Source organism: Anguilla anguilla, chromosome 3 (assembly GCF_013347855.1).
Source record: "Anguilla anguilla isolate fAngAng1 chromosome 3, fAngAng1.pri, whole genome shotgun sequence".
In the NCBI taxonomy this organism is placed as follows: Eukaryota; Metazoa; Chordata; class Actinopteri; order Anguilliformes; family Anguillidae; genus Anguilla; species Anguilla anguilla.
Window position 1 is genome coordinate 55,754,080 of NC_049203.1, and position 26,707 is coordinate 55,780,786.

Here is a 26,707-nt window from a genome sequence, read left to right on the forward strand (position 1 = left end):
GCCTAGCCCAAACCATGAAAAACAACCCCCCTGAAAAAAAATTGTGTACAGGAATTAGCTACTAGCTGAATTTTGTGGCGTGTGTAGATTAAATTATGAGGCAATTTGTTTGTTTTGTTTGGTATTTATTTGTTTATGCCTTTTTATGTATCTTATGTTTGTACCGTGAGTACATCCTCACACATTTCTTAGGTTTTGATATTGATGGTACACATGCGCCCTTCAAGTATTAACTATATCTCTGCTGTGTGTTGCCACAAAGTTCAATACAATCTTTTTGGAACACAGGCACAGATCTTTGTCCACATGTAAATCACAGCATATATCTATTATTAATGATGATATTATAAGATAATCATAAATATATAAATGTTTAAAAAAATCAGTTATTGCTTTGTCATCTATTCCTCAACACTCTTTACCTCTTCATTGCCAAATGGCAAAGACCAAATTACCAACCTTCACTGAGCGAGCAGACTACAGAGAAGTATTCAAGTCAAACTGTGTAATCAATGAAACTTTTAATTTAACTGCAGTTGCAAATATATCTGTAAAATAGCTCACTAGATAACTATTTCTTTCACATTGCTTCTTTGTGCTTGACCCCCTTAATTGCTGCTTTCAGCTATATTTTTAGTTCTTAATTAGCCAGGGGACAATGGGCAACTGCAGCCAATGTTATCAAAATGAACATGTTTTTATTTCTGTTGAGCAACTCCGTCATATTATCAAAAACATGGCAGCATTAAGAAGGAAAACATTGTGTTAATATTTTAGTTTAGTCATTATATCCGTTGCTCTATCACTCCAGCTCATCTGTCAAATTGCCAAATGTATTGTCTATTGAAACTTGTTAAGGACCGTTTTAAGTGACATTTCCCTGCAATATAAAAAGTTCCTTCCTTATGTAATGCATCTTGTGATTTCGCTTCCAGTCCTTCCCCAATCAAATTGACCTATAGTCACATCTTCTTTCAAACCTCCATGTTTTTTCCCTTCTCTCTCTGTCTCTGCCTTTTGACCTTTTTACAGTGTCAGCCGAGACAGACTCTGAAGGCGGCCATTGCTCTTTCGCTTTCTCGTGAAAAAAGTTACTCCCAGACTCTGTAACTCTCCCCTCAATGGGATCGGTCAGCCTGTGGTTGTCGGACGTCATGCAGGCAACAGCCTAAATGGCAGATGGTTTCGAGAAAGTCCCTTCAGCTGCACTTTTCAATCGGCGGTTCGCCAGCACGCTGGCTACTGTGTTTATGAAAACATCCCAGTCATGTGCTTGCTGAGCAAGTGCATTGTCTCTTGATTAGTAGGCGGGGACATCCTTCTCTCAGGCCCCCTCCCTCCCTCACTCCCTCCCTGCCTGCCTCTCTCCCTCCCCTCCCTCCCTGTTTTTCTGTCATTGTGATCAATGGCTTGACTTCCTCCTTTGGTACGGCTGTGCAGCAGCACGCAGCGATTGACTGCTGCTCAGTTTCATGGGAGCGGCAGCGGCAGCATCAGAAATAATAAAGCAAAACACACGCTTACGCATTCGCACGCACATACACACACGCGCGCTCACGCACACACACGCGCGGACCCTCACACACACACACACACACACACACACGCGCACGCACACACACTGGAGGCTCTGCGTCCCAGCATTCAGCTGTCAGGATGAGTGCAGGAGATGTAGTCTGCACCGGCTGGCTCGTAAAATCTCCGCCTGAGAAGAAATTGAAGAGATATGTGAGTACAGTGCTCATAACGGGCAAGGGGGGCTGCTGGTGGTGGTGGGGGGTGGGAGCATGACAATCAGTAATGTGTTCTTGTGTTGCATTCTGACCAGGCTACTATAGAGGCGGTTGTAGTTCCTGCACTGTAAGGAAACAGAGCTTTCAGCCCACTGAGCTACGGAGCTGCTGATCCCTTACACAGAGGAAATTATTTCTGTCTTTGAATCAAATTAGCAGGGTTGTGCTGGATTTGACGTTTATATATTTGCTGTTTGTCTTTCAGTGCACACAGTAGTATGCAGGCAGGCTTTCCTCCTGTGGCAGATGGGAATGTTGTTGTAGCGTACTGTATTGCACATTACTATGATCCCTGATGCAGAATAAGCAGTACTACCCTGCAACATGTCCATCATGCCTGGATGAACCTGATTTGAACTGTTTGTATGCAATCATATTCACTGTATTGCCGGCATATATATTCAGCTTTACAACATGCATTAAAAGCATGTTGCTCTCAACAGTAGAGCAAATGTTTATTTTATAGACTACACTTTTATATATCATCTAGAAATATACTGTAATGCAGAGGTACCAGCATGTGTTTTTTGCATATTCATCGGTTCAGTATGCATTGTAAAGTCCAGTACATTCAGAAGAGATTGGCGGGTGTAACTGTATGTGCACAGACTGTCTGTATTGTGTTGAAGGAGAGGGAGGGTGCCCCTTGTGCTCTGTAACTGCCTGTTATTCTGTGAAATTTGGGCGTGTTGCAAAACATAGGAAGCCCTATCACAGCCAAACTGCTGGAAACGATCCTATGCGTCGATGACCGTTGGTATTGTCTCCAGATAGTGAGAGTAGAGAGTGAGAGGAAAACCACTGAATGTGACAGGGCGTGTGAGCGGGTGGGTGGGGGGGGTTGGGGGGGGGGGGCGGGTGGGTTGCTGTGGGTGAATGTGGGTGGAGGGGCTGGCGTATTTGACGACCGTGTACTCGATGGTTGCTTGGGAAATTCCATTTGGAATTATTTTTGGTGGAGCATGGGCGGGAAGGGGGTGGGTTGGGGCCCGCAGTTCAAGTTCCCTTTGTGGTATGAAGGAGGATGTCCCAGACAACAGGAAGGACGGGGTTTTCCCTGCGGGCAGTTGTTGGACACCGTGTCCGACCCCGAGGCGGGGGGCACTTTCTCCCGCAAGGAGACACTGTCCGGCTCAGTCCCCAGCACACTGGTCATCAGCCACACAGAGAAGAGGTCAATTGCCCACAGGCCAAAGCCTAAGATACTAATAAGCCTTTCAAATAGGCAATGAAAGAGAGAGAGCGAGAGTGTGTGTGTGTGTGTGTGTGTGTGAGAGAGAGAGAGAGAGAGAGAGAGAGAGAGAGAGAGAGAGAGAGAGGAGAGGGACAGAGAGGAAGGAAATTATATTATATTTTATTATATATATATATACACACACACACACAAATCTTGCTGCACTAGAGCTTAGAGTAAGATGAGCCATACAGAGTGAAAGCACTTGTTCAATTCACTGTTTGGATTTGGATTTGGCCCATGTGTCAGAGGTCTTCAGAGCAGCTGGGGCTGTATAAAGGGTTTGAGTACATGCAACTTGGGAAAAATCCATGGTGTGATGTACAAATTTGGAAGACTTCTGTAAACATAAAGGATAAGGTCATTAATGACCAAACCAAACAGGCCATCTGTATGCGTTCATGAAGGTTGCTGGATTGGCCGGGAAGTAAATTTAAGTTTGCAGGTGCTAGAAGTGCTGCGTTATAAGCTTGTACCATGAGATTCATACGTGAAAGTGTTTGCCATTGCAGTAATGTTTGTATCTGCAGAAGCTTTATCTTCTTACATAGGTCAGCAGTATGATATTTTTGCTGGCATTAGGGCATGCTAGACTGAGCGGAATGATGTGGGTTTGAATCCCAGGTGTGACACAGCTCTTTGTCCCTTTGAATTCTGCACTGAACCTGATCATCTTCAGCAAATCGAGATGTACAAATGGGCAATGCAAAGAATGCAAACTATGTATATCTTCCCAAGAAATAAATAGCATTAGGAGCATGAATGACTGTTTTACAAGCTATAAAAAATGTAACTATTTCATTTGTTATCTGAAGATTCTTGGTATTGCGAAGCTGTTTATCAACAGTGGCCATGTGACCTAAATACTTTAGAACAGTATCTTGAACTGAGGCAAATTCGCGGTTATTGGTGAATTCTGTGGAATGAGCTGATTAAGGCAGCTACATGTTTTTCTCAGCTCTCCATGAAAGCCCGGCCCATTTGGCATGGATGGCTATTTCTGTAGATCTTGTGTGCTGTTTAATAATAATGGAGTCAATGCTTCAGCGTATGTAAGAAGATTATTGTTATTATTATTATTATTATTATTATTATTATTATTATTATTATTATTATTATATTGTTGTTGTTGTTGTTATTTTTAAAATATTGTTATTAATAATAATAATAATAATAATACACTTTTTTTTACATTTCTGGTATATGTGGCTTTAAAATGTTTTTTCATTTATTTACTTTCTACCTCCTTCCACCCAAGCACAATACTACCTCTCCCATCCTCACATCCTCCCACGTTTAATAACTGGGTATAATGGTACGGCCAATTGTGCAAGACAAGGCAAGAACGGAATACAAATGAGAACTATCATTTGTTCTCTGTTACTATAACTTGTTCTCTGTTTGTCCTTTGTTTCTACTGTAAGTTGAAAGTCACCTCATGATATGCTTATGCAGCTTGAAGTGCCACTAAGATATTACATGCAATTTAAAAAGCATTACATTTTTTATTCTTCTGCTTTGCAAGTGTTTCTAAATATACTCATTGTTCTTATACACGCATGCATGCATGCATGCACACACACACACACACACACACACACACAAAGTGTGGACAAGCGTGTCTGTATATACAGTTAAATGCAAAAGTATTGTGACAATGGCACAATTTTTGTTGTTTTGGCTCAGTATTCCAGCACATTAGATTTGAAATAAAACAATAAATATGAGGTTAAAGACTATCAGCTTTAATTTAAGGGTATTTACATCCATATCAGGTATAGGAACTGTAGTCCTTTTTATACATAGTCTACCCATTTTAGGGAAGCAAAAGTAATTGTCTGCTCAGCTGTATCTTGGTCAGCTGTTTGTCTTTGTATTGTTATTTAATGCACATAAAAGCTAACAAAAGGTCTAGAGTTTATTCTAGTCCTGAAATATGTATTTAGAAGTCTTTTTCTCAAATAAGGACCAAATAAGACAGAATACCTATCAATGACCTAGCCAAAACATTGAGTGTCTCAAAATCAATTGTTTGATACATTGTGAGGAAGCAAGAACGCATTGGCAAGTTCACCAATAGCAGACAACCCGGTAGATCACAGAAGGCCTGGAAATAGGCATGAATATGTCACCACAGGAGATGACTACACTAGCATCGCCTCAGAGGGTTTAGAAATAATACACCAAACTCACCAAAAGTAAGGAACACATTCTCAGAATTAACAAGTGATATGAAATTATGTTGTTGCCTCATTCTAGTCCATTTTATAATTAATTTTATCATTATTAACCTGAACCAAAGTGATGGAAAGAGGAAAGTGTGAAGAAAGAAAGGAACTTCCTAAGATCAAAAGCACCAGGACAATAACCCCAAACATACTACTAAAGCAACCAAAGCATTTTTCAGGGATAAAAAAGTGGAATGTTCTTGTCTGGCCAAGTCAATCACCTGACCTGAATCAAACATGTGTTTCACTAGCTGAAGACAAGACTGAAGGAAAAGCATCATAGAAACAAACAAGAACTGAAGATGGCTGCAGTACTGGCCTAGCAGATCATCACCAGGCAAAATACCAAATATGTAGATGTCAATGGGTCACAGACTTCAAGCAGTCATCGAATGCAAAGGATTTGCAACTATATTGTTACAAAATACTTTTTTCAGATTATGTTCAACAATCAAATTACATTTGCTCCCTTGAAATGGAGGGAAAATGTATTAAAAGGGCTGTCATTTTTACACAGATCACCCAAAATGGATCTGAATACCTTTAAATTAATGCTGACAGTCTGCACTTTAACCAAATATTCATAGTTTTATTTAAAATCAAATGTGCAGCGCCAAAACAACAAAAATTGTGTTACTGTCCCAATACCTCTGCACGTATGTATGTCAGGGAGTTGTAGCAAGTAGTGTATCACCACCTCATGCTTATACAGTGATCTTGGAATTGTACAGTGCCAACCACTTTGTCTCAAAAAGTGTAAGTGGATATGAAATTCACATTTTAACTTTTTTTAATTTGGTGTAATCATTTGCCATGTTAAAATGACACACTCTGAGTTATGCTTTCCAAATAAATAAATGCTTAGTCCTTGCATTCCTAACAAAATGGCCTGTATTTAGATTTTCACAGTCTTAATAAGGGTTTGTCTTGCACATTTGACTGGCTTTGCACTGTTGTTGAGTAGTTGATATTGGGATTTAGATATAGTTAGTTTATCAGAAAGGTCTTACTCGGTAGTTTCCTGCAGTTCCTGTAAAGTCTCTTATCATTTGACTAAATCAGAAACAAGGGCACAACTTCTTGAGAGGACAGCTATTTCAAAAAGTCCTTCCAATGTCTTTTTTCATGCTTATTGTGGTCTCAGTAAACATGAAATGCAACTTGAGAAAGTCATGTTGACCCTCAAAGATGAAAAAAAACTATTGTCTTACACATGCAAATAAACACTTACACATGTCTACAGGCATGTACAGGAGTGTGTGTACATGTGTGTGTCAGGAGTGTGTGTGTGTGTGTGTGTGTATGTGTGTGTGATTTCCTTCCTTGCAGACAGTATTAAACAGTATAACCATTTGATATTACAATATGTTATTGTACAGTATGCGGTGAAAATAATGGGAACTCTTGCAACTGGTGTTTAAGCATCAGAGGAACTTGCTCCTTTCTTCCTGTTAAGATATTTAGCACCTGTCCTAAAACAGGAAGTTGGAAAAGGCTATTCCCACACACAAGCTACATCCGGCACACGCTGTCACGTGGCTTCTGCAGAGCCATTTTAACATCAAAGATTGAGAGGGATTCAATATTTTTTTCCTTGCAAATTTTACATGCAAACTCAATGTTAAACTGAGTTCAGAAACAACAACCACCAAAAGTAGTTGTGTTTCTGAAAGAAATCTGAAACAGGTATTCATTTCTAAGGCAATGTTAATGTTGATTGCATTATATCTGCAGAATGTACTGTTTATAAAGGTTTTCTGGCAAAAAAACAAAAACAAAATGCTGCTATGCTCTATTTGCAAATAAAATTAAACCAATTGAATTATGTGGAGAATGTGTGGCTTTTTGTGGTTTAGTTAATTAGTTATTCACTCCTGCATTTCATATTCCACAGACAAATGTGCAGTATTTTTCACTGAGAGCACTAAATAATTGTGAAAAGGAAAAAGCTTCAAAATTATGTAGTTATATCTCATGTGAAAGAGGTTTTTCTGTGGATGAAACTTTTTCCCCCTCGAGAGATTCCTTTGTCTCACATTTAGGTTCAGAGACTTTCTCAAAAGCTTTATAGCGTGGGTTACATACAGTTCATGTGACTTCAGGCTTTGTAAATTAAGTGGAACACAGCATTTTTTGCATAGCTAAACCTCTTCCATATTCACTGTGGTAGCATTGAAGACAAAGCAGTTTTGCCAGTTTGATAATGATGCAATCAATTTGAACTGAGGACAGTGCTCGTAACATTGGTGGGTTAAGCTAAAATTAATTCAAACTAGATAATCACGATACATGAATCTCATGAATGTCACAATAACATAAAGACATTGTGCCTTGTACAATGGTCCCTCTCTTTTGAGTAGTGTAGTTCTGGGTCAGCGATGACCTCAGATCAAGCTGTTAAGGAAAAACTCAGAAATAATACAAGACTCACCAAAAGTAATAAATACATTCTCAGAATTAACAAGTGATATCAAATTATGTTGTTGCCTCACTCTAGCCAAATTTATAATTCATGTAGTGTCCCTGGATTTTTGGAAATGCTATGACTATGCAGCACAACATATTTTGGAACTTTTTATAGGTTGTTGCTTAAACCCTTTGGCAAAAAAAAGATTAATATTTGTATGCTTAATTATAGAAGAACCAATACTACAGACACTGCCATTTGACTCATAGCACCAAAGCAAGGAGGGAAAAGGTAGTACGGATCATGCTTTTTCATTGCTGAAACATTACAGCATCAGCAGTTGTTCTGTGGCAGATGGTTCCCCTTGGGTCATGTGCTAACATGTGACCCCAAAATCTGGGAGAGGTCATATGGGACAGGAGGTGGGTGCATTAGTGGGGCGAAATGACAGAGAACAAAGACCATATGCTTTACTAGAGGGCAGTGACACTGAGAGGAGGGGGAGCTGGGCACTGACGAGGCAGCAATCGTCATCCTGTCTTCTCCATAGTCATGTGTCTTACTGCATGTTGCCTGTTGTCTTGTAATCAGCATAAGGGCTGTGTTTGTGGGGTTGTATTGATTTGAACTCAGGGTGTTATGGGATCCAATCCTTGCTGTTGTACTCTTGAATAAGGTATTAACCTGGATTACTTTAGTACATTTTCCAATCTGGTATGTGTCATTTCCCCTTATGCAAAGACACTTAACCTCCCCCACAATAAACTTTCAAATATGTTACAGACCGTACAAAAATCTAGCAAATGGCCTTTTTGTTTCTGAAAAGGATAAATGCTTGAGAGTGGTTATAGAGAATATAATTAAACTGGCCTTCATCATATAATTAGAATATGGATCATACTATCATGTAATTGTTGTATAACATTCAAACTCCTTTGAAAAAAAAAAGTAGTGCAAAAAATTATTCAAATAAAGCAGGACCATATAGCCTTGAAAATTAAAAGGGGAACTTTTATCTGTACTGCCAATATGTTGTGTAATACAAAGACTGCATGACTACTGACAGCCAATGAGTGGTAACTTGGTCAGAGAGCTTTCCTTGTGTTTTTGAAGACAATTTCAGAATCTCATTTAATTTTGTCAGAAAACTTTGAGATGTAGCTTTAAATAAATTATAATAAAATACAATTCCATAAGTCATCAACAAATCCAGTTCATTCTATTGAGCCACTGCTGAAACCAAATAATACTATCAAAAGAAAATCATGCCTCCAGAGAAAGACTGTTTTTTCTAACGTTGTGGCATGTCTCGCAGTCTGATACGTTATGGAGACTGTGGCCAGCGAACAGAGGTGGAAAATCCAGGTTCAGACAGTGAAAGTCCTCCCGGCACTTTGCTCATTAGCACAATTCTTCTTCAGCCAGGAGGTAGAAGCAGTTGGTGAAGTCAGCTGACTTAGTTCATGGGCGGAAGAAACACGTGGCAGGACTTTTACTTCCTGACCCCTGGACTTACCACCAGTAGGCCTTTTTGGACAGTGTGTAACTTGCTGTAGTAACACTCAGAGAGGTGGAGCTTCAGTTTAAGTGTCCTGTTCCCAACTGTATGTCACAGCACATGTGTTATTCTTGTGATTGATTGGAGACCAGCAGCATGTCTGAGCTGGCTGTACTTGAAGTGGTTTTCAGAGTGAAGAAAAGCTCCTGTTGGCTGCAGTCCTTGGACATCATATAGGGCTTGTCCATACTCTTCGGCTTAAGTGACCAAATACAATGTGATGATTAGCCTTCCTATTTGGGGGACAAGAAGAATATGTCTTTTTTCAAAACTGCCAAATGGTACATTTTGTTAGTTTCTGGCAAAAACCTCAGTTGTGCAGAAAGTACTTCCTCTTTTAGACCTTTCTGGGAAATGTGACATAGTTCCTCACAGTAAGGTTACCAAAACTGAAAAAAAACACTTACACTTGGGACCTGAACCTGAAGTAAAGGGAGGATAGTGTTACTGTAACTGACCGTTCATTTAAAAAATATATCCTCTCTAGGTGTCAAAAGACAGAAGTAAGGTAGTACAGTGCCCTGGTACAGTAGTCCCCACACAGATGGTGTAAATAAATAGACATTTTGACTTGTGTACTTAACTGATGCAAGTGAGTTTGGGCACTTGTCAATTAAGGGGAGTGGGGGGAGAGAGAAATGTCCATGCTAAATTTATCCGTATTATAGAAGTGTGAAAGAAGTGTGAATTTGTCCACTCGCTTTGGTTGATTTACTTACCCCCACCCATCCGTCTCTCTGTCTTTACCAGGCCTGGAGAAAACGCTGGTTTGTGCTCCGACGGGGTCGGATGAGCGGAAACCCAGACGTGCTGGAATACTACAGGGGCAAGAGCTCCAAGAAGCCCATCCGCACCATAGACCTACGGGAGTGCCAAGTCCAGATGCACACGGAGATCCGGCTGCTCAAGAGGGAGTTACAGAACCAGCACCTGTTCGTAGTCAAGACCTCCTCGCGCATCTTCTACCTGGTTGCCAAGACCGAGGAGGAGATGAACAGCTGGGTGCGCAACATTAGCCAAATCTGCCACTTCAGCCCACTGGACGAAGAGGCGGCAGGTAAGGGGACTCGTGATGCATTTCTCTTCACCTGATTGGCTGTTTGAAGTCTGAGATGGGGCAGAAGGGTGACACATTGATAGTCATTGAATTTAGTAACATTTCTTTTTTAGTTGATGCATTCGTAATACCTTCGTCAGCTTTTAAGAAGCCCTGTCATTAACATACTTAACTCTTGTGACCAGTTTATAACAACTGTTAGGAGGTTATGACACATATAATCATGCGCATTATGAAATTTGTTATATGAGACCATATGGCACATGTTTAATGAAAACCAGTTCCTATTAGCACGATATGATATGCAATTTTTTCACTCATTAGGGTGTTATGAATTCTATATAAACAGCACATTGCCATCACATGATAGAAATGCACATTAAATATCTGCAAGCTACAACTTCTATTTTTAAAACACTAAGATGCCGGTAATATTAACATAATATTATCATGACTTTGAATCCATATCATAGTCAGGATATTTATGAAATATATGTTTTTTTTTTTTTTTTAAAGTAACACTTGCGTTTATTCATAAATCAAAGCCAACGGGAAATTATGTTGTCGTAATATTTCTATGTTTACGTGTGTATTTGGCAATAATAGCAGAATTAATTTTTTATAAAAATGTATTCTAAATACACACAATGAGGGCTGAACAGTACCATTGTTGCAGGTAGAAACAGCTGTCTTAAACAAGTAGTGAAACTACTCACATGCTGGGAACTGTACCTTTTGGTTTGCTTGAAAATCCTTTTTACCTTTCCATCATTTTTTAGAACCCAGCATACATATTTCAATAGAATCACAATAGTAAAATCTCTGCTATGACAGACTCTTAATAGCACAGTACACCACCTTTTTCTCCCATTCTTCAATAAATGCCAAAAACAATTATTGTATATGCTTCTATTGTAAAGAAAATTGAGCTCTTTGATAGATACACATAACAGGTGACCCTCGTTATCAGCCACTAATGCACATTTTGATTTGAATTCTTAACAACTTGAATTACTATAAGCCTTGTGCATAAACCTTTTTCATAGTTTAGCAGCAAAACCCAGTATCTCACAGGTTTACTTAATGTCAGCAGGGAAGGTTTCTTTTTCAAATCTTGGCTTATGCAAGCATCTCACCCCTGGAGTAACCAGCACTGACACTGACAGATTGCAGCTGAGTCGTGTAGCTTTGACAAATATCAGAGTTAATCTGAACACACCATGTTCACGAATGCTCAACCTGGCTTTTATTTTTCTTTCCATAGAAGTTGCTTCTTTTTTTTCTGAATTAATATGAATTATTAAAATTAAATGTGATGCAAACTGAATTATGAACTACATTCAACAACATTTATTTTGTATAGCGCCTTTTACGGAGAACTCTCACAAAGACGATATACAGAGAAACGGAAGGAAAACTGCGCATGAACTTGGCCCGAGTTGCATGAATGCTAACCGTGGGTGAGCATTTACCTTGTAATTATCTTAAAAATAAATCCAAGCCTAAAAACGCGGTTTGAGTCTCGGTGGTACCCGCGTCACTCATGCATTGTAAAAGCAGCAGCTCTGCTGAGAAGATAAAGCTGAATTTTATAATACCGCTGCCGATGAAGAGTAGGAGGCAGCGGCATGAGTCACCTGATCTGTGTGGGAAGCCCTGAGATAGAGACTCAGAGCCCAGTCATCGCCTCCCTCGCCTCGCCGGCGACGACGTCACCCAGAGCCTTTCCGCCCGTTTTACGAGCTCCGAATCGATGCGCCGAGGAGCGGGCGGCCCACCGCTCAGCCGCTACGCGCCGAAACTAACCGCACTGCGTTTTGCACGTGTAATGACCGCACGTGGCGGTCCCGCCGGGCCCGTGTGCGACAGCCCGAACGGGAACGCGAAATGGTGGAAGACCTGCACTGCTCGGTAGGAGGGAAGAGCCCGGCCGGCATCAACCTTTTACTAACCTGCTTTTTGAGAAAGCCCCACAGGCCCCTCTCGCTGCAGAGAGAACAAACCGTAAACCAGCGAGTGTGCATTAACAGTAGAGCCACGAGTGAGCCATGAAACATTGATGACCACTTCCCTCCCACCTCTCTCCCTCTCCCTCTCTCGCTCTCTCTCTCTCTCTGAGATTTTATGTCAGCATGCTGCTCCTGTTATTCTCCTTCTCAGTAGGAACAGATTTTACCATCTACTCCCCTCCAGCCCTGCTATTCTCTGACAAACATTTATATGGATGTCTATACTATTCACTCTAAATGGCAAGCTGCTTCATGTAAAAAGTAGGGTCCTTTTAGTCCTACATATGTATGTGTGTATTAAATATATATATATATATATATATATATATATTAGTAACAGGGCTGCCTTGGGTTGCCTTTTTGTCCCCCATCCAGCTGACCAGTGCACTGAGCTGGCTCCCTCCAGCATGACTACATTTCCCTCTTTTAAATCTAGCCTGTACCGTTCAGTATTCGCTATTTTTATTTTCCCAGTCTGTACAATGCTTTTATTGTTTTGTTTTTATTTATTTATTTATTTGCTTGTATTTTTATGTCAGAGGACAAGTCTTCCTTTAAGGGGCAATAAAGTTCTCCATTAATTCAACCTATCTGCGGATAGGCCATTTTGGGCCACCACAGCTTTAAACAACTAAACATCTGAGCAGATTGGTAATTATTTTACTGATTGTTTCACTAATTATACACAAATTGTTTTTGTTTCTGTAATTAAATGTGTAAATCTGCTCTGCCGTTATCACCAATATGATCCCATTGCATGCAATGCAATAATGCATCGCAAACAAAACAAATTTAGAACAAACTGGCATGAGAAATCTTACTACATCAGGGAACGAGGCCAAGCTGCATGATTAACTGTGCTGCGTGAAGGTGGGCAGTCCGATGAGCCAAATTGGCAGAAGGGGGAGCAGACTGGCACTGTAAGAGGGATGAGCTCGGACACCACCCCCTCCGTCGTCCCCGTCCCCTCCTGTCTGCGCCCCGCCCACCTCGCCCCGTAGGAACTCGCGCTCCGTCACGTCGAAGTTTCCGCCCCGGCGCACCGCATGGCTAACGCCACTCCAAACGCCCCGAGCGGCAAACGTGAAATAACGAGACGGATCGGCTCCCCGCTAATGAGGGATGAGCTGTCACCGGTCAGGGACATTAAACCTGTCCACAGCGTGCTTACTCTCCTCTTGGGTTTCTGCTGTCACCGTCTGTACAACACTGTTATGTCTGGAAACCTGGAAATTATTATTATTATTATTATTATTACTATTATTATTATTATTATTATTGTTGTTGTTGTTACTATTATTATTATTATTATTATTATTATTATTATTATTATTGTTGTTCTTGTTGTTGTTGTTGTTGTTACTATTATTATTATTATTATTATTATTATTATTATTATTATTATTATTATTATTGGCACAATGGTGCAGTTGGTAGCATTGTCGCCTCACAGAAAGAAGGCCCTGGGTTTGATTCCATGCTGGGATAAGAACCCCCGCAACCTTGACCAGGACAAGCGGGGAAGGATAATGGATGGATATATATATATATATATATATATATATATATATATATATACTGTATATATGTGGGTGTATACAGAGATCTCTATGACATTTGTGACAAAGACATGTTTTTTTGATTTGTGTTGATTTCTCCACATTTTTATATTTTTATTCGAACAATTCACGTGGTTAAAGGGCACATTCTCGGCTTTTATTTAAGGGTATTTATGCACTTTGGTTTCACCATTTAGAAATTACATATACAATATATAATGTTGTCAGGTAAAAGTTATAATTCGTATCTATGTTATTTCCCAGCATTGATTTGTATTGATTCAAATTGAATTGATTGACTGTTTGAAGCAGTGTTCCTACATTGGGCCACTGTTACATCATCCCCTCCTGCATGTCTCACCAGAGAACATGCATTTGGACCAAAGAGAAAAGTGGTGCTGTGTTGCTCAGTGTTTAGGTCTGTGAAGCACTTGAAAGGGAAGGCAGTGTTATGGTTTCTTCCTGCTTCTGATCTCAAGCTTTAATCAGAGCAGAGAATGAGTGGAGCACTGGTGAGGGGCCAGCACTCCCTGGGTTTCAGTGTATTGTTTCTGAAGAGCCTGATGATATTTACTTCTGCATGTGTCAAAATGGTGTCTGTGACTGGAACAGAAGTTCTTCTAAGAAGAACAAGAAAATGTAGAGCCTTCATCTGTCAGCTGTGATAAAAGGAGGGCTTTAATTATTATTATTTTTAAATTTAAATCACCATTCGGTACAGTACATCCAGACCTTAGATTTCAATAACACGTAATGAAAGTATTTATAGCCATCGGTTTTGCGCCCTCTGCTGGATACTATGGGACACAAAATGGAGGGATGCATGATTTAAAGTTACCATGATCTGCTTGGCTTTTGTATGATGGAAGATCCATAAGATGTTTATTAATAATGATAATAGTAACAACAACAACAACAACAACAACAACAACAATAATAATAATAATAATAATAATAATAATAATAATTAATGTGTGTGTGTGTGTGTGTGTGGTTTTGTATTTTGTGTGTCTTTGTGTGTTTTTAAGCACACCGTAAATGTGAAAAAGAAGCCATGAGTTTTACTATTGAAATGTTATTATTGTACTGGTTTTGAAAAATGAATGTTTTGTATCTAATCATATATTAGCATATTTGTGAGTATTGAGTAAAATGTTAAAAAAAACAAATTGAAATGGTATCCCTTTCTGTCACAGACTCAGACAGCTTCTCCCAGCAGCCCTCACCCGCCAGCTCCACCCACACATCCCACATCACAAGCCATGACCTCAGCGCAGACGCCAACACCACAGAGGGCAGCCGCAGCCGCAGTGAGTCAGAGTCCAGTCTGCCCCCTGACTACCTCATCCTTTCGCAGTGCGAGACCGGGAGGGTCAGCATCACCAGGCAAGTTGCCATGGAAACCTGGGCATGAGGCATAGGTCACAGGGGCACATCTTCGATACCATATTCTTATTATCATTCCTCCATTTCCTCTGAGGAGATGACAAATTTCCATGTACTCATGCATTCAGGTCTTTTAGATTTCATTATTTCAAGAGCCTGAAAATGGTTCTCAAGCCAAGCCGCTAAGATGCATGTAAAGGAAACTCTAATTGATTACGTAGTTTCATTTTTTTTTTAAAATCATTATAGAATTATATGTACTGTCTGTGCTTTCACTGTGATTCAGACTTTGGTAATAATAAAATAAAACATTAATTATTTTATTTTATTGTTTTGTTTTGTCGGTGTTTAAACAGCTGCTCAAACTCAGAGCGGTCCCTGGAGCAGAGTTCATCGGACAACACCTTTGAGGATGTTTTCCTGTCCCCTCTCTGCACCAATCAGACGCTGTCCCCTTTCATCTCAGTCGGGCTATCAGAGCCCCCACTTGGTACCCCTTCTTCCTCCACACCTTTGGAGAGACTGTCTGAATTCTCCTCCTCCTGCTCCTCAACGTCCCCCACCCAGACGCTCCACCCAGCCCCGGACTTTTTCCAGTTTGACAAACCAGCCACGTCCTTGTCTCCAGAAGGCATCATGGATGGTCAAACACCCCCACCCCGGCCGCCCAAACCCATTCGCTTCTCTGAGAGATGTGCAGATAATGGACCTCATCACATGACTCTCCGGAGTGGTGAGGGGCTCTTTCCACTTCAGCCTGCCCCAATTCCTCGGAGAATCTCCCTGGCAGGACTGGATCACGTTCGGAGAGGTACAGTGTGACCTACAGATACATTTGGTTGTATTTTTTCTGACAATATAGATAAAATACTATCTAATACAAGGGCTATTTATTTCAGTTATTTGCATTTAGTAACAGCCAACTTAATTATAACCAAATTGATTCTACATCTAGTCATTCTTCTTTGTGTTATTAATTAAACGTTTAATGCATTATTTTTTCCGCTCTGGTTTCTGTTGCTGGTTTTTTGGTCCGGAGCCACCTTGCGCATTTATAATTTGTGGTCTTGGTGTCTTTGTCTCAGCAGTAACTTACTCTGTCTAGACTTAGGGAGAGATAGGCCGATAATTGGGGGGTTAAAATGCATCCAAAGCTGTGAAAACTGAGCAGGGTGATCATACTTCTGGAAAGTGATTTCCAGGGAGAGTTCGTCTGCCACCGTTGCTGGCTCAGTGAGGACTTGAAAGCAAGATCCTTGATTTTGAGGGGCAGCTTACTGGAGTCCACCGTTCATAATTCCTTTAAAAAGCTACCATACACGCCACAGAAGGGGAGAGACTCCAGAGCAGGCAGGGAGAGAGAGCTGGGTGACAGTCGGGCGCAGTGACAGAGTGTGCACATCACACAGGGGTGGTATCTCCAGAGTTTGCGGTGTCCAACCAATTCCAGCCCTTGCAGGAATTGGACCTGGCCCTTGACCATGACAATTTGTCTGCAGGACAAATTGTGAAATTAACCAGAAAAGATAAGGAGCAGGATATATACTTAGGAATTAGATATTGGGGGGAAAAAATAATAAATAAATATCTTCTTTACCTTCAGGAGAGTTTGACATCAGCTCTGTAAGAAGTTGGAACAAAAGGCTAAGTCTTAATTTGGTAAGGAACCATGCACATCTCTGCTCAACCAATTGCATTTGATTTATTGAACCAGTTACAAGAAATGTAAGAAAACTTATAAAAATAGTCAAAGACTGACGCCTGTTTGAAACCCTTAAATTATTTAATTAAAAATAATAGCCCTTTTGCAAAACAATCATTAGTTGTTTTGTTTTTTTCAATTATATTGACTGTCTTCAAATGTCTTAGACATGTAAGTAACATTTTTCTTCTGCCAATCAAAACTTTACTATAAGTTGGTTAGTGCACATCTCTTGGTGGTGCTCTAACTTTCTCGTGGTAAGATTCTGCTTCATGGATGGGCAATTAATTGAAATTCAAAAACAAAAACAAAAAAATTAACAAAAAATCGTCACAAGCTGTTGTGTGTGTTGTCGCTGTTGCCTCCTTCTGTTTTAGCCACGACTGAACTCTGTATGCAGTCCAAGTTCGGTGGACTGTTATGAAGACTCCTATATCCCCATGAACTCTGGGGCTTCCCCCCCAGTAGCCAGTTCAGACATTGAGTCAGATGGCTACGTCCCCATGAGTCCAACATCAGCTCCATTCCTCATGTCCAACGGGAACCCTGAGACCCCTCCCCCTGCTGCCCCCTTGCAAGGGTTGCCAACCGATCTGGAACCGCCTCCTGTGAACCGCGATCTGAAGCCAAGGAGAAGAGGTAAGGGCATGAACCCATGCTAAGCAGATTCAGCCAGAAATAGATCTTCCCTTGTCTGTTTTTCTTCTCCTTCAAAAAAGCAAACATGACATTTCAAATATGACATTTCAATTATTTTATTTTTTTATGGAAACAGGTAGTCTCTTAGCATTTGCACAGAAAGGTCTCGCTCTGTCCCTCACACATATGCGGGAAAGAGGCAGTGCTAAAGCAAATACACAGAACAGCAGCGCACAGCCTGAAGTGTTTGTGTTCTGGCAGTCTGTGTCTCTGCAGCCAATACAGATGAATTTGAATCTAAAGTGCTGAAAAATTGGTGTGCACTCCTGATGCTTTTTTTAACAACCTGCCAAAAGCTGACCTGGTAGTGGTAAACAAGCAGAGAAGCACAAACAGCTCGGTTCCACAACGTTAAACAAAACAACTGTGAGCACATCCTGCCAAGAACATGGTCAGCAGGATAAATCCTTTTTGGTCTATTTTATTTATATTTTGTATCTAACGTTTTGTTAGCATTGGTCATAAATAATGGCACAGCCCTCTATTTCAGTGTGCTTGAGCCCAAGGGTCTTGGAGCACACTGTGTGTGCAAGTTTTATTTCCAGGTCAGTTCCTAATTGGTCAGGTTCAGCAGAAATATTTGCTAATTTTATCTGCTTTTAGCCATTTCAACATTTCACCTGCTACAAATGTAGTTTTTCCAAAAGCATCCACGCTTTAAGTGTCCACATTTTCTGAGAACCTGTTTTAAGTAGTTATGCAATGACTTGTCTCTGGCCTGATTGCCCAGTGTATTACTCTTAATGACAGCTTTTATAAGCTCTACATAAACATTTATAAATGCTTATATTTTCCGTCCCATGACAAGTTCACTTACCAGTGTCATTTATAACATGGAAAGAAATAGAGTACTGGGTGCCACTGTAAGCCAAGTGGCATTATGTGTTTATGAATTGTTATATGAATGTAATATATAGTTCCTATGAGCGTGATATGCAGCTGTAGGTCTCACGTACTGTAAGATTTACATACTGCAAGCCTATATAGGAAGTGTAAAAATAACTTACAGCAACATATTTTAAACCGCTCTGTTAGAACATTCATGCTTTCACTCAGAATTTGATAACTTCATGTCAATTCAAGAAATGCATCCTATTAGCTGCTTGGTCAAACACGGTTGAGCTCAGCTGGAAGGAGAACTAGCATTTAGCTCGGCAAACAGCACAGAGGCTCGGAAGCACTTATGTACCCGATCCAAGCTCCAGCAAATATTTCCTCATCCGGACTGTGTGTCCAGGAAGCATAGAAGAGACAGAGCCGCGGGGCCCATGAAATCGGGGGGCACGCAGGGAACCACGTCCTTCAGGCTAATTCAGTGCAGCGGTAAATGAAAGAGCACTGGAGCCCCCGCAGGGAAAATGAAAACCCTCTTGACAATGAGGAGCAGCGGACCGTTTCCCCTGTTTAAGCACACCTTCACTCCGCGAGCGGTCTTCCGCTGTGCTTCACTGCTGCTGAAATATTTGAGCAATCCCTTCTGCAAATATTTCATCACTCGATCGCAATTTACTCTGCATAATTAATAATATGTTCACAATGTACATGTACATGTACAGTACTTAAACAATTGTGATACGCACTTTGAGTTTTTGCATACACATTGCAGTGCAGCGTGTGTGTGTGTGTGTGTGTGTTGAATTCCGTATAATACCACAGCAGAATTGAGACATTAGTCTAGCCTATTTTTTTCCAAAGTGGATATAGATCGCAAAGGCAAAGAAAGGTTGAGACAGATTCTGCTCACTCACTGTACCACAAGCTGTGTCACAATCTTGCCCTCTCTTTCCTGGTTCGCAGCAAGACCTCCACCATTAGACCTACGGGCCTTATCCACCATCAATGAATGTCCACCCCATCTGTCTCTGACACGGACGCTGACAGAGCCAGGGTGAGCGCAAGACCTGCGGAGATGCAACTCTCTGTCACTTTTGAATCTGCGGTCAAGGGGTAGCACAGCCAGTCTAGTCCAGGTCACTCTGTCTGTGTGAGAGATGGGCACAAGAGGCACTTAGCAAATTAGCGGGGATGGCTGTCGTTGCAGGGCTAATGTATCAACTGACAAGCATCTGTTTTATTATTATGGTTGACAAAGCCTGACATAAAGCTATGTTCTAGTGGCAAAAAATGTGAGCATCAAATATTCATTGTGACGTTTAATCACACCAAGTACAACCTTTTAAAAAATCTAATTATGTACATGTACTGCGCTATATAATTTCCATTCGTCGTACAGACATAGGCTTAATACAAGTTCCAAGGTTCCTTCAAAGGCACGTGCAATTGATCTTACTATTTCATTTAATCACCCATTCTGACTGCTTGGGGTTTGGATTCCAGCTGTTATTACAGTAAATAACCTCCTGACTTTAGTTCAGTCACAGGTGCCAGGGAATTTAATTCCAAATCAGACTATAATTGCAGTACGCCTTTTCCTTACATTTCAGTTTCACTAAGTATGCCCATATGTACAGGCAAACATACACTAGTTCTCCCAAACATTCATTCAGTTACCATAGTATATACTTAGCATTTTCATTATATTCTATGTGATATTCCTGAAATTGTATCTTGGAAAATGTTACTTACATGTTACAGTATACGGTTATAAGGACCTTTCTTTATGTCACACAATTTATAATGTAAAAACTACATGTTAACAGAGCTGTACTTTTTTTTATGTCCCAGAAACTCAGCTCATTGGTTCCCAATGGATAGAAGACCTGGCATAACAGGGACCTTGGGGGATCAAGAAGACAGCTGTCTTCTGGGGGTAATTGAAGTTCAGCAACTCTAAAATTAGCCAGAGAAATCATTCACAAACTGGCTTGTGTTTCCTTTGAAAGCTTACAAGGGAGAAAAAAAACTGAAAAAGCTAAAGCTATTACATCAGCAAAGGATGCAGCTGTCATGCTGTCGGAATCATTTAATACCAAAAACAGCCAAACATTCAACATGCACTGAGAACTGAGGATGGGAATGACAGTGAACATGTTGACAGACTACTATTTTGTCTTGATAGAACAGAACCTGTTAACACTGACAAATTGCAAAACTAATCCAGAATGAAAGCATTTGTTTTTTTACATACAGTGCCTTCCACTAATAAATTAGGCAAGTGGTACACTTTACCCATTTCACCAGGAAAGTCCAGCTGCCATAGAAAAGTTCACTTCCAGGGAAAGGCAGTTTCAATATGTCAAACAATGTATACATTATAGCAACGGCACTAGAAATTCAGCTGCAGTGAAATAAGTATGTAGCAGCAACTTATGAAGAACTATTGGCAAAACTGGGAAAAAATTTTTAAAAAATAAAAAATAAAATTAATAGGGTGAGGAAACTGAAGTTTGGCTTCAGAAAGGGAGCCCAGGAGTTATCCCTGCTGTGGAGCACACAGGTGATGCATGCGACTGCCGCTCGTCTGCACTGACGCGGGAGTGGAGGTGTGCCGCAGAACCCTGCTTCACAAAGCCCGAGCGCCGCCAAATCCCCTCTGAGGCTTCGTCTTTCACAGAACGTCCCCGAATTTCAATTTCATTTCTCATTTTTTAACTTATTTTGCGCATCTCTGTGCAACTTCTCCTTTGACGTCTTAATTGGATTCTGAGAAACTTGTGTAGAAGTGCCCTGTCTCCTGCCAGTTTTGCAGATTTTTTTTTTTCTCCCCCACTCAGAAAACCAAGTAATTCTCAAAGAAGAGCAGGGGAAGGAAAGGAAGGGAAAGTCTATCAGACTGAATACGACACCAGTAAAATTCAAGATAAAAAGTAGAGCCAATTGGGAATGATTTCCTGAGGGCCTTATGAATGATTAAGCATGCTGGCAGTCACCTTCCTCTGAAATGAGAACAGTGTGTGCCTCACAGATCTTATGCAGAGCCCGGGCTGGTCCAGCCTTGGGGAAATTAGATTCACCCACCCAGAGAAGGGCAGCCATTCACAGGCTGACACATCAGAGCTTTGCTTAGAGTCACTTACGGGAGAAGCTAATAAGGTCTGTCGTTTCCCTTAATCGCAGGAGTCCCGGCATTTGTTACCTGCCAATGGAAGCACAGCTCTCTGCACTCCCCGGAAATCAAATCTGGACTACCTATCACTGGACTTCAATTCGGCGTCACCTTCACCAGTGCAGAAGGTGAGCAGCAAACAGAAGGGCTTGGCCATTTATGTTTGTGTTGAACAACAGGCCTACACGTGTTTCACCGACCATACATTTCAGAGACATTTCACAATACAAATGATCCTTAGTTATCAGAATCAGTGTCCCAGGTTTTCACCTGGCCAATGTGTACTGTATGGTATTTAGCAAATAGATGTAAGTGATGTTAATATACCAGGAATTAGGAAGAGTTGGTTTATGATCAATCCATCCATCCATTATCTATACCCGCTTATCTGGGCAGGGTCACAGAGCGTTGCTGGAACCTATCCTAGCATGCATTGGGTGAGAGGAAGGAATGCACTCTGCACAGGCCACTAGTTTATTGCAGGCACACATACCAGTCACTCACACACACTCATACCTATGGGCAATTTAGAATCTCCAATTAGTCTACCCGCATGTCTTTAGACTGATTAATTATGGTTAATCTTTTCTTCCAAGTATGTTCGTTGGATTATCTCAAATGCAGTTTTTTCACTTGCTGCAAGTGGGTGACAGATTACATTTGTAGGAAACAGAACTTACCTATCAAGATTCCATTTGTTTCAGAATTAATTTCCCAATCTATATTCCAATGCCTCTTTCACATTAGCTCCAGTACTCACATTCAATGAGTCCTAACATAGGGGCATTATAATGCAAATAGTACTGTACCGATATCTGTGCTCTGAATGAACTTTTGTCTGCACTGGCTACATTTCCCTGGATATCTCCCTCTTATATAATCTCACCTTTGGCCCCCATGTTAGACCATAGGTCAGAGCACATTATGTGATATTCCTCATCCATCTGCAACTCCATTTACGTTTTTGGATCAGCCTGTTCCCATGTGCATAACGCCTGTATCTAGGCAACTGCTCCTTGAGGGCCGAGGCAGATTGTCTGTCTGACATTACCCTACAGGAGCGCTTACACAGACACTTCTCCAGGATGTATGAGTGTTTGTTTATGTATTATGTTTATTTTCAATACTCTTTATCCCTTCAACCGTCTCCCAGAAGAACTTGCTTTTAAACCATTCAAAACATGTCTATCATGTCACCAACCTCTATGATTTTGCACCGAACATATATTTTACACATCATACAGTATTTCAAAAAGCATGGACCTCATAAAATCTGTTCATGTCTTTAAAACTTGTTTCCATTTTTGTCTCCGTTAAAAAAACAATGAAAGCATATTAACATGTGATAACATTATGTGAATTTGTGTAATTGATATAATTAGCATTTTATTTATTAGCATTTAGCAAGATATTTCATGTGCAGGTCAGCTCAGATGATGGTAACCATGGCACTATATTAAGAGTTGACTAGCAGTGTGTGGGCAAGAAATGTACTAACTTAAACTTGCCATAACTTGTTATACAGTAATTACAGATATGCTCAATTACGTATACATTAAATGAACATTTATTTCCGGTTACAAAATATATACATGGGTCAGCAATAACCCATCGATACTGAACTGCTTTTTCAGTTGAGGAAGCATTTTTGCCACTGGTGTCACTACATTACGCTGTTTATTTGCTAGGAATTGGTTGTTTGATGAAATTCTAGTGCATTTTAGCCTTAGATTCCCTTGAATTTAAGGTTATATATAAAGCCTGAGAGAAGGGAAACCCCATTTTTAGTCAGGGTGTGGTCATTTCTCACTATCATATGGTTTAAAGAAAAGCTTCAGCGGTACAGCCTGTGCACCAGCCCCTCAGACAGCTTTGTGTGGGAGTGAGTACCTGCACCAGCTCTGCAGGAAACAGATGGACTGGCAGCAATACAAATACTTTCTCTGCACTGAAGCACTTGCACCGTATATTGTCTGGAATCGTCATACGTGTCTGGAATTAACATCTGTTATCGTGCAGAATGGAAAATTCTGCAGTTGCCTGTTGTAAATATTCTCTTTAATTTAACTGACCAGACAGTAGGCAGTAATCATTACTACATAATTGAATAGTTGTCCCAATGAATGAAATGTTTATGCTACCAAACTGACATCCACGTAAATACTTTTTCTGAAATATTTTTCTTCATTCAGAGTTTATCTAAAACCAGAAGAAGAAAACAGCCATTAACTGCAGTTATCACTATAAATTAAAAAGAAAAGTTGCTACGGTTAAGGACCCTTCTGCAAATATTCAGCAGATTTCTTTTAATCAACTCTCCTGATTTATTTTATTTTATTTCCAGAAGGCTCTGCTTGCTGATGAGCACCGAGTAGACTACGTACAGGTTGATGAGAAGAAGACCCAGGCCCTGCAGAACACTAAGATGGAGTGGAAGGATGTCCGGCAATCCAAAGTGTAAAGCAGGGTGGAAAGGGCGAAAGAAGCATTAAAATAAATAAATAAATAAAAAGGCAACACACCCAGTACAGAAGCCCCCCCCCCCCCCCCAAAAAAAAACAAAAAACAAAAAACACATCGCCTTGACATCAGTGTTATAGATAAGAACCTGAGGATCAGTATTTGTGATTTTACACAAGAGGACGATCTTAAATGAGATGCCATTATTTGTTAAGAGTCCATGCATAAACTCTTTTCTAATACTGATAATGATGTTGCAGTGTTCATTTTCAACATGAGTGGTAGTAAATTCATACTGCAGCGCGCTCTATTAACCTTCATAAATGATAACTACGTAATGGACTTTATATAATGGGAGTGCTGAAGTGCATTTAAGATCTAATCAGTGTTGCCTATGGTACTTTGCTTTCAACAAAGGTTAATTGAAATATAAGAAGAAAACAAAACAGCATGAAATGCTCACAATAAATGTTAGGATGCTATGTGTGTCCTATCTTTTGTCATTTTAAAGTTTGTTTCATAGGTTTCATGAGGTACCATCTGATAAAAAATGTTTCATGTATTAAAATAGGCTCTCCTGTCAATTTATGTTTTAAATTATTATTTTAGTTGCTATATTCATGTGATGTATTGGCAAGATTCCATACAAATATGGCCTTTTTATCAAATCTACAGTTTATTTTGTGAGGTGATTCCCTAAGGACTACGGTGGTCACAATATGCAGATGTGCTAGTCTTGCTTGTTTCTTTTTTTAACATTTGGAAACCCAATATACGCTTTGACACCATAAAGTTATCACTGTGAAGTCCGCTCTGTGGGCTCCCTATTCTGATAATCCTTTTGTACTGAGAGGTACTTACATTTTCTTTTGGGTTCTGTGGTGTGGCTTTGGAGATTGCAGGTTCAAATCTATTTTAAAAATCTCACCAGTTGCCAATTTGATAACTGCATTAAAGAAATACTTTGTTGCATATATACTCTGGGAATGTAAGGAGGTCTGCAAATACTTTCCACACAAAGCAGAAAAACAAATGAGAAAAAAATAATTTCCAATGAGAGATAAAGTTGTGGCATGTATTGTAAGCTGCCAATCAACTTGCTCCATGCTCAACCAATCCCAATGGCAGGCAGTCTATTTGGATATTTGTTCATAGAAAGACTTGTTACAGTAGCAAACACTGGCTTACTAACAATGATCATTGATAGTGTACAGGCTTTAATGAAAAACTGTCTAGCTCGCTAATTTCAGGAGTTAGTTACAGTACCTCTTCCTGAATAACCAGATTGAAGAAAAAAACAAAGATTTCCATGGGAAGGACAACGCTATGGCTACCCAATCAGTTATAACTGACCACTGCACTGCTCCTTCATCATACCCCAAAACATATAGACTTGGCTACAAATGCTTTCTCCTCACTGAAGGCCCCAGATGTGGCAGGCACATAGCTACAGAGATTCAGCAGCAGGCTTGGTTTTTCAGGAAGAGGCCTATGAGGGAGTCATTTCTTAAATTATCATAATCTTTTCATCAATCAAACCATACATGATTATCATACAATCTCATGCTTAGAACATTGTTCTGTGTCAGCCTTAGGACATGCTAGGAGAATGCTGATTGACTTCAGTGTATTTAATGTTACAATCCTTTACATTCCAAACCATTAGCATAGTCCCTTCATAAAATGTTTGTTGTATTCACTGAGTAATTCAAAATAATTCTCTAGTCAGTTTTGCGATACAAAGAGATAAAATGCTTGTTCACTCCATATAATTACCCTTTCACTGAAACTGCCATGAATTAACTTGGTTATGTGTTTTGTGCTTTATATAGCCATTTCAATGCACTGTGATCCACCAAGTCTCTTAACACCAAATATGTACATGTATTTGTTGCCTTTTATTGCCTTGACCATAAATGTTGTGTGTGCTCTATCCCCGGCAACTGCTAAATCATTATGTAGTGCTGGCCAAAGGGAAATAATAATAATAATAATAATAATAATAATAATAATAATAATACTAGCTAAAAAATAAAATATTATTATTATTATTATTATTATTATTATAAACTACTTTAAATGTCACCTGAAATGAAATATGGAAATAAAAATGACTATCATTTTTTGACAACAGGGCTATACACAGAAAGATAAGATTGTTACTGGTCTGAAACATAATTGTAATTACTTTATCAGGGTGTTCTAATATGCACTGTGACAGCACTGTCGAATAGATTTCAAAAGGGAAGACTTTTCAAAGTCATTATTTTTTGTGAAATTCAATCACTGTGTCAAGGCCTAAGTACTGCCAGAGACAGACGTGCTATGTCTTCTATTTGTTGTTTGTTTTTATAATAATGCTGTACAATGCTGTTAAAATGGTAAATTTGTCCTACAGTATATGACTGAAGGCTTTGCAAATATATACATATATACATGTGTGGTCACCATTCAATGTGCAACAAGGGCAAATTGATTAAAATTATGTACAAAGATGAACTCCAAACCCATGAGTTTTATTTTATTTTTATTATATTGCACATCTCAAGGGAGATACTGGAGAAACATGACTACATTATTACAATAATAGCCAAGGGTCCCTAAACACT

The 26,707-nt window shown here is 39.9% G+C and overlaps 1 protein-coding gene across 2 annotated transcripts; it reads left to right on the top strand.

The window, feature by feature from the left end:
* Positions 1-1,404: 1,404 nt before the first annotated feature.
* LOC118222198 (GRB2-associated-binding protein 3-like) lies at positions 1,405-26,597 on the top strand. Of its 2 annotated transcripts, none has more exons than XM_035407594.1 (10): positions 1,405-1,728; positions 9,971-10,277; positions 15,042-15,231; positions 15,588-16,042; positions 16,835-16,890; positions 17,311-17,572; positions 19,430-19,520; positions 20,318-20,402; positions 21,650-21,766; positions 23,983-26,597. In XM_035407594.1, exons 1-10 carry the CDS (start codon positions 1,657-1,659, stop codon positions 24,097-24,099), a joined length of 1,752 nt encoding a protein of 583 aa, XP_035263485.1. In that variant the 5' UTR covers positions 1,405-1,656; the 3' UTR covers positions 24,100-26,597. The 2 variants fall into 2 exon arrangements, with proteins under 2 accessions (XP_035263485.1, XP_035263486.1); XM_035407595.1 differs by having other exon boundaries at positions 23,986-26,597.
* The last annotated feature ends 110 nt before the right edge of the window (positions 26,598-26,707 follow it).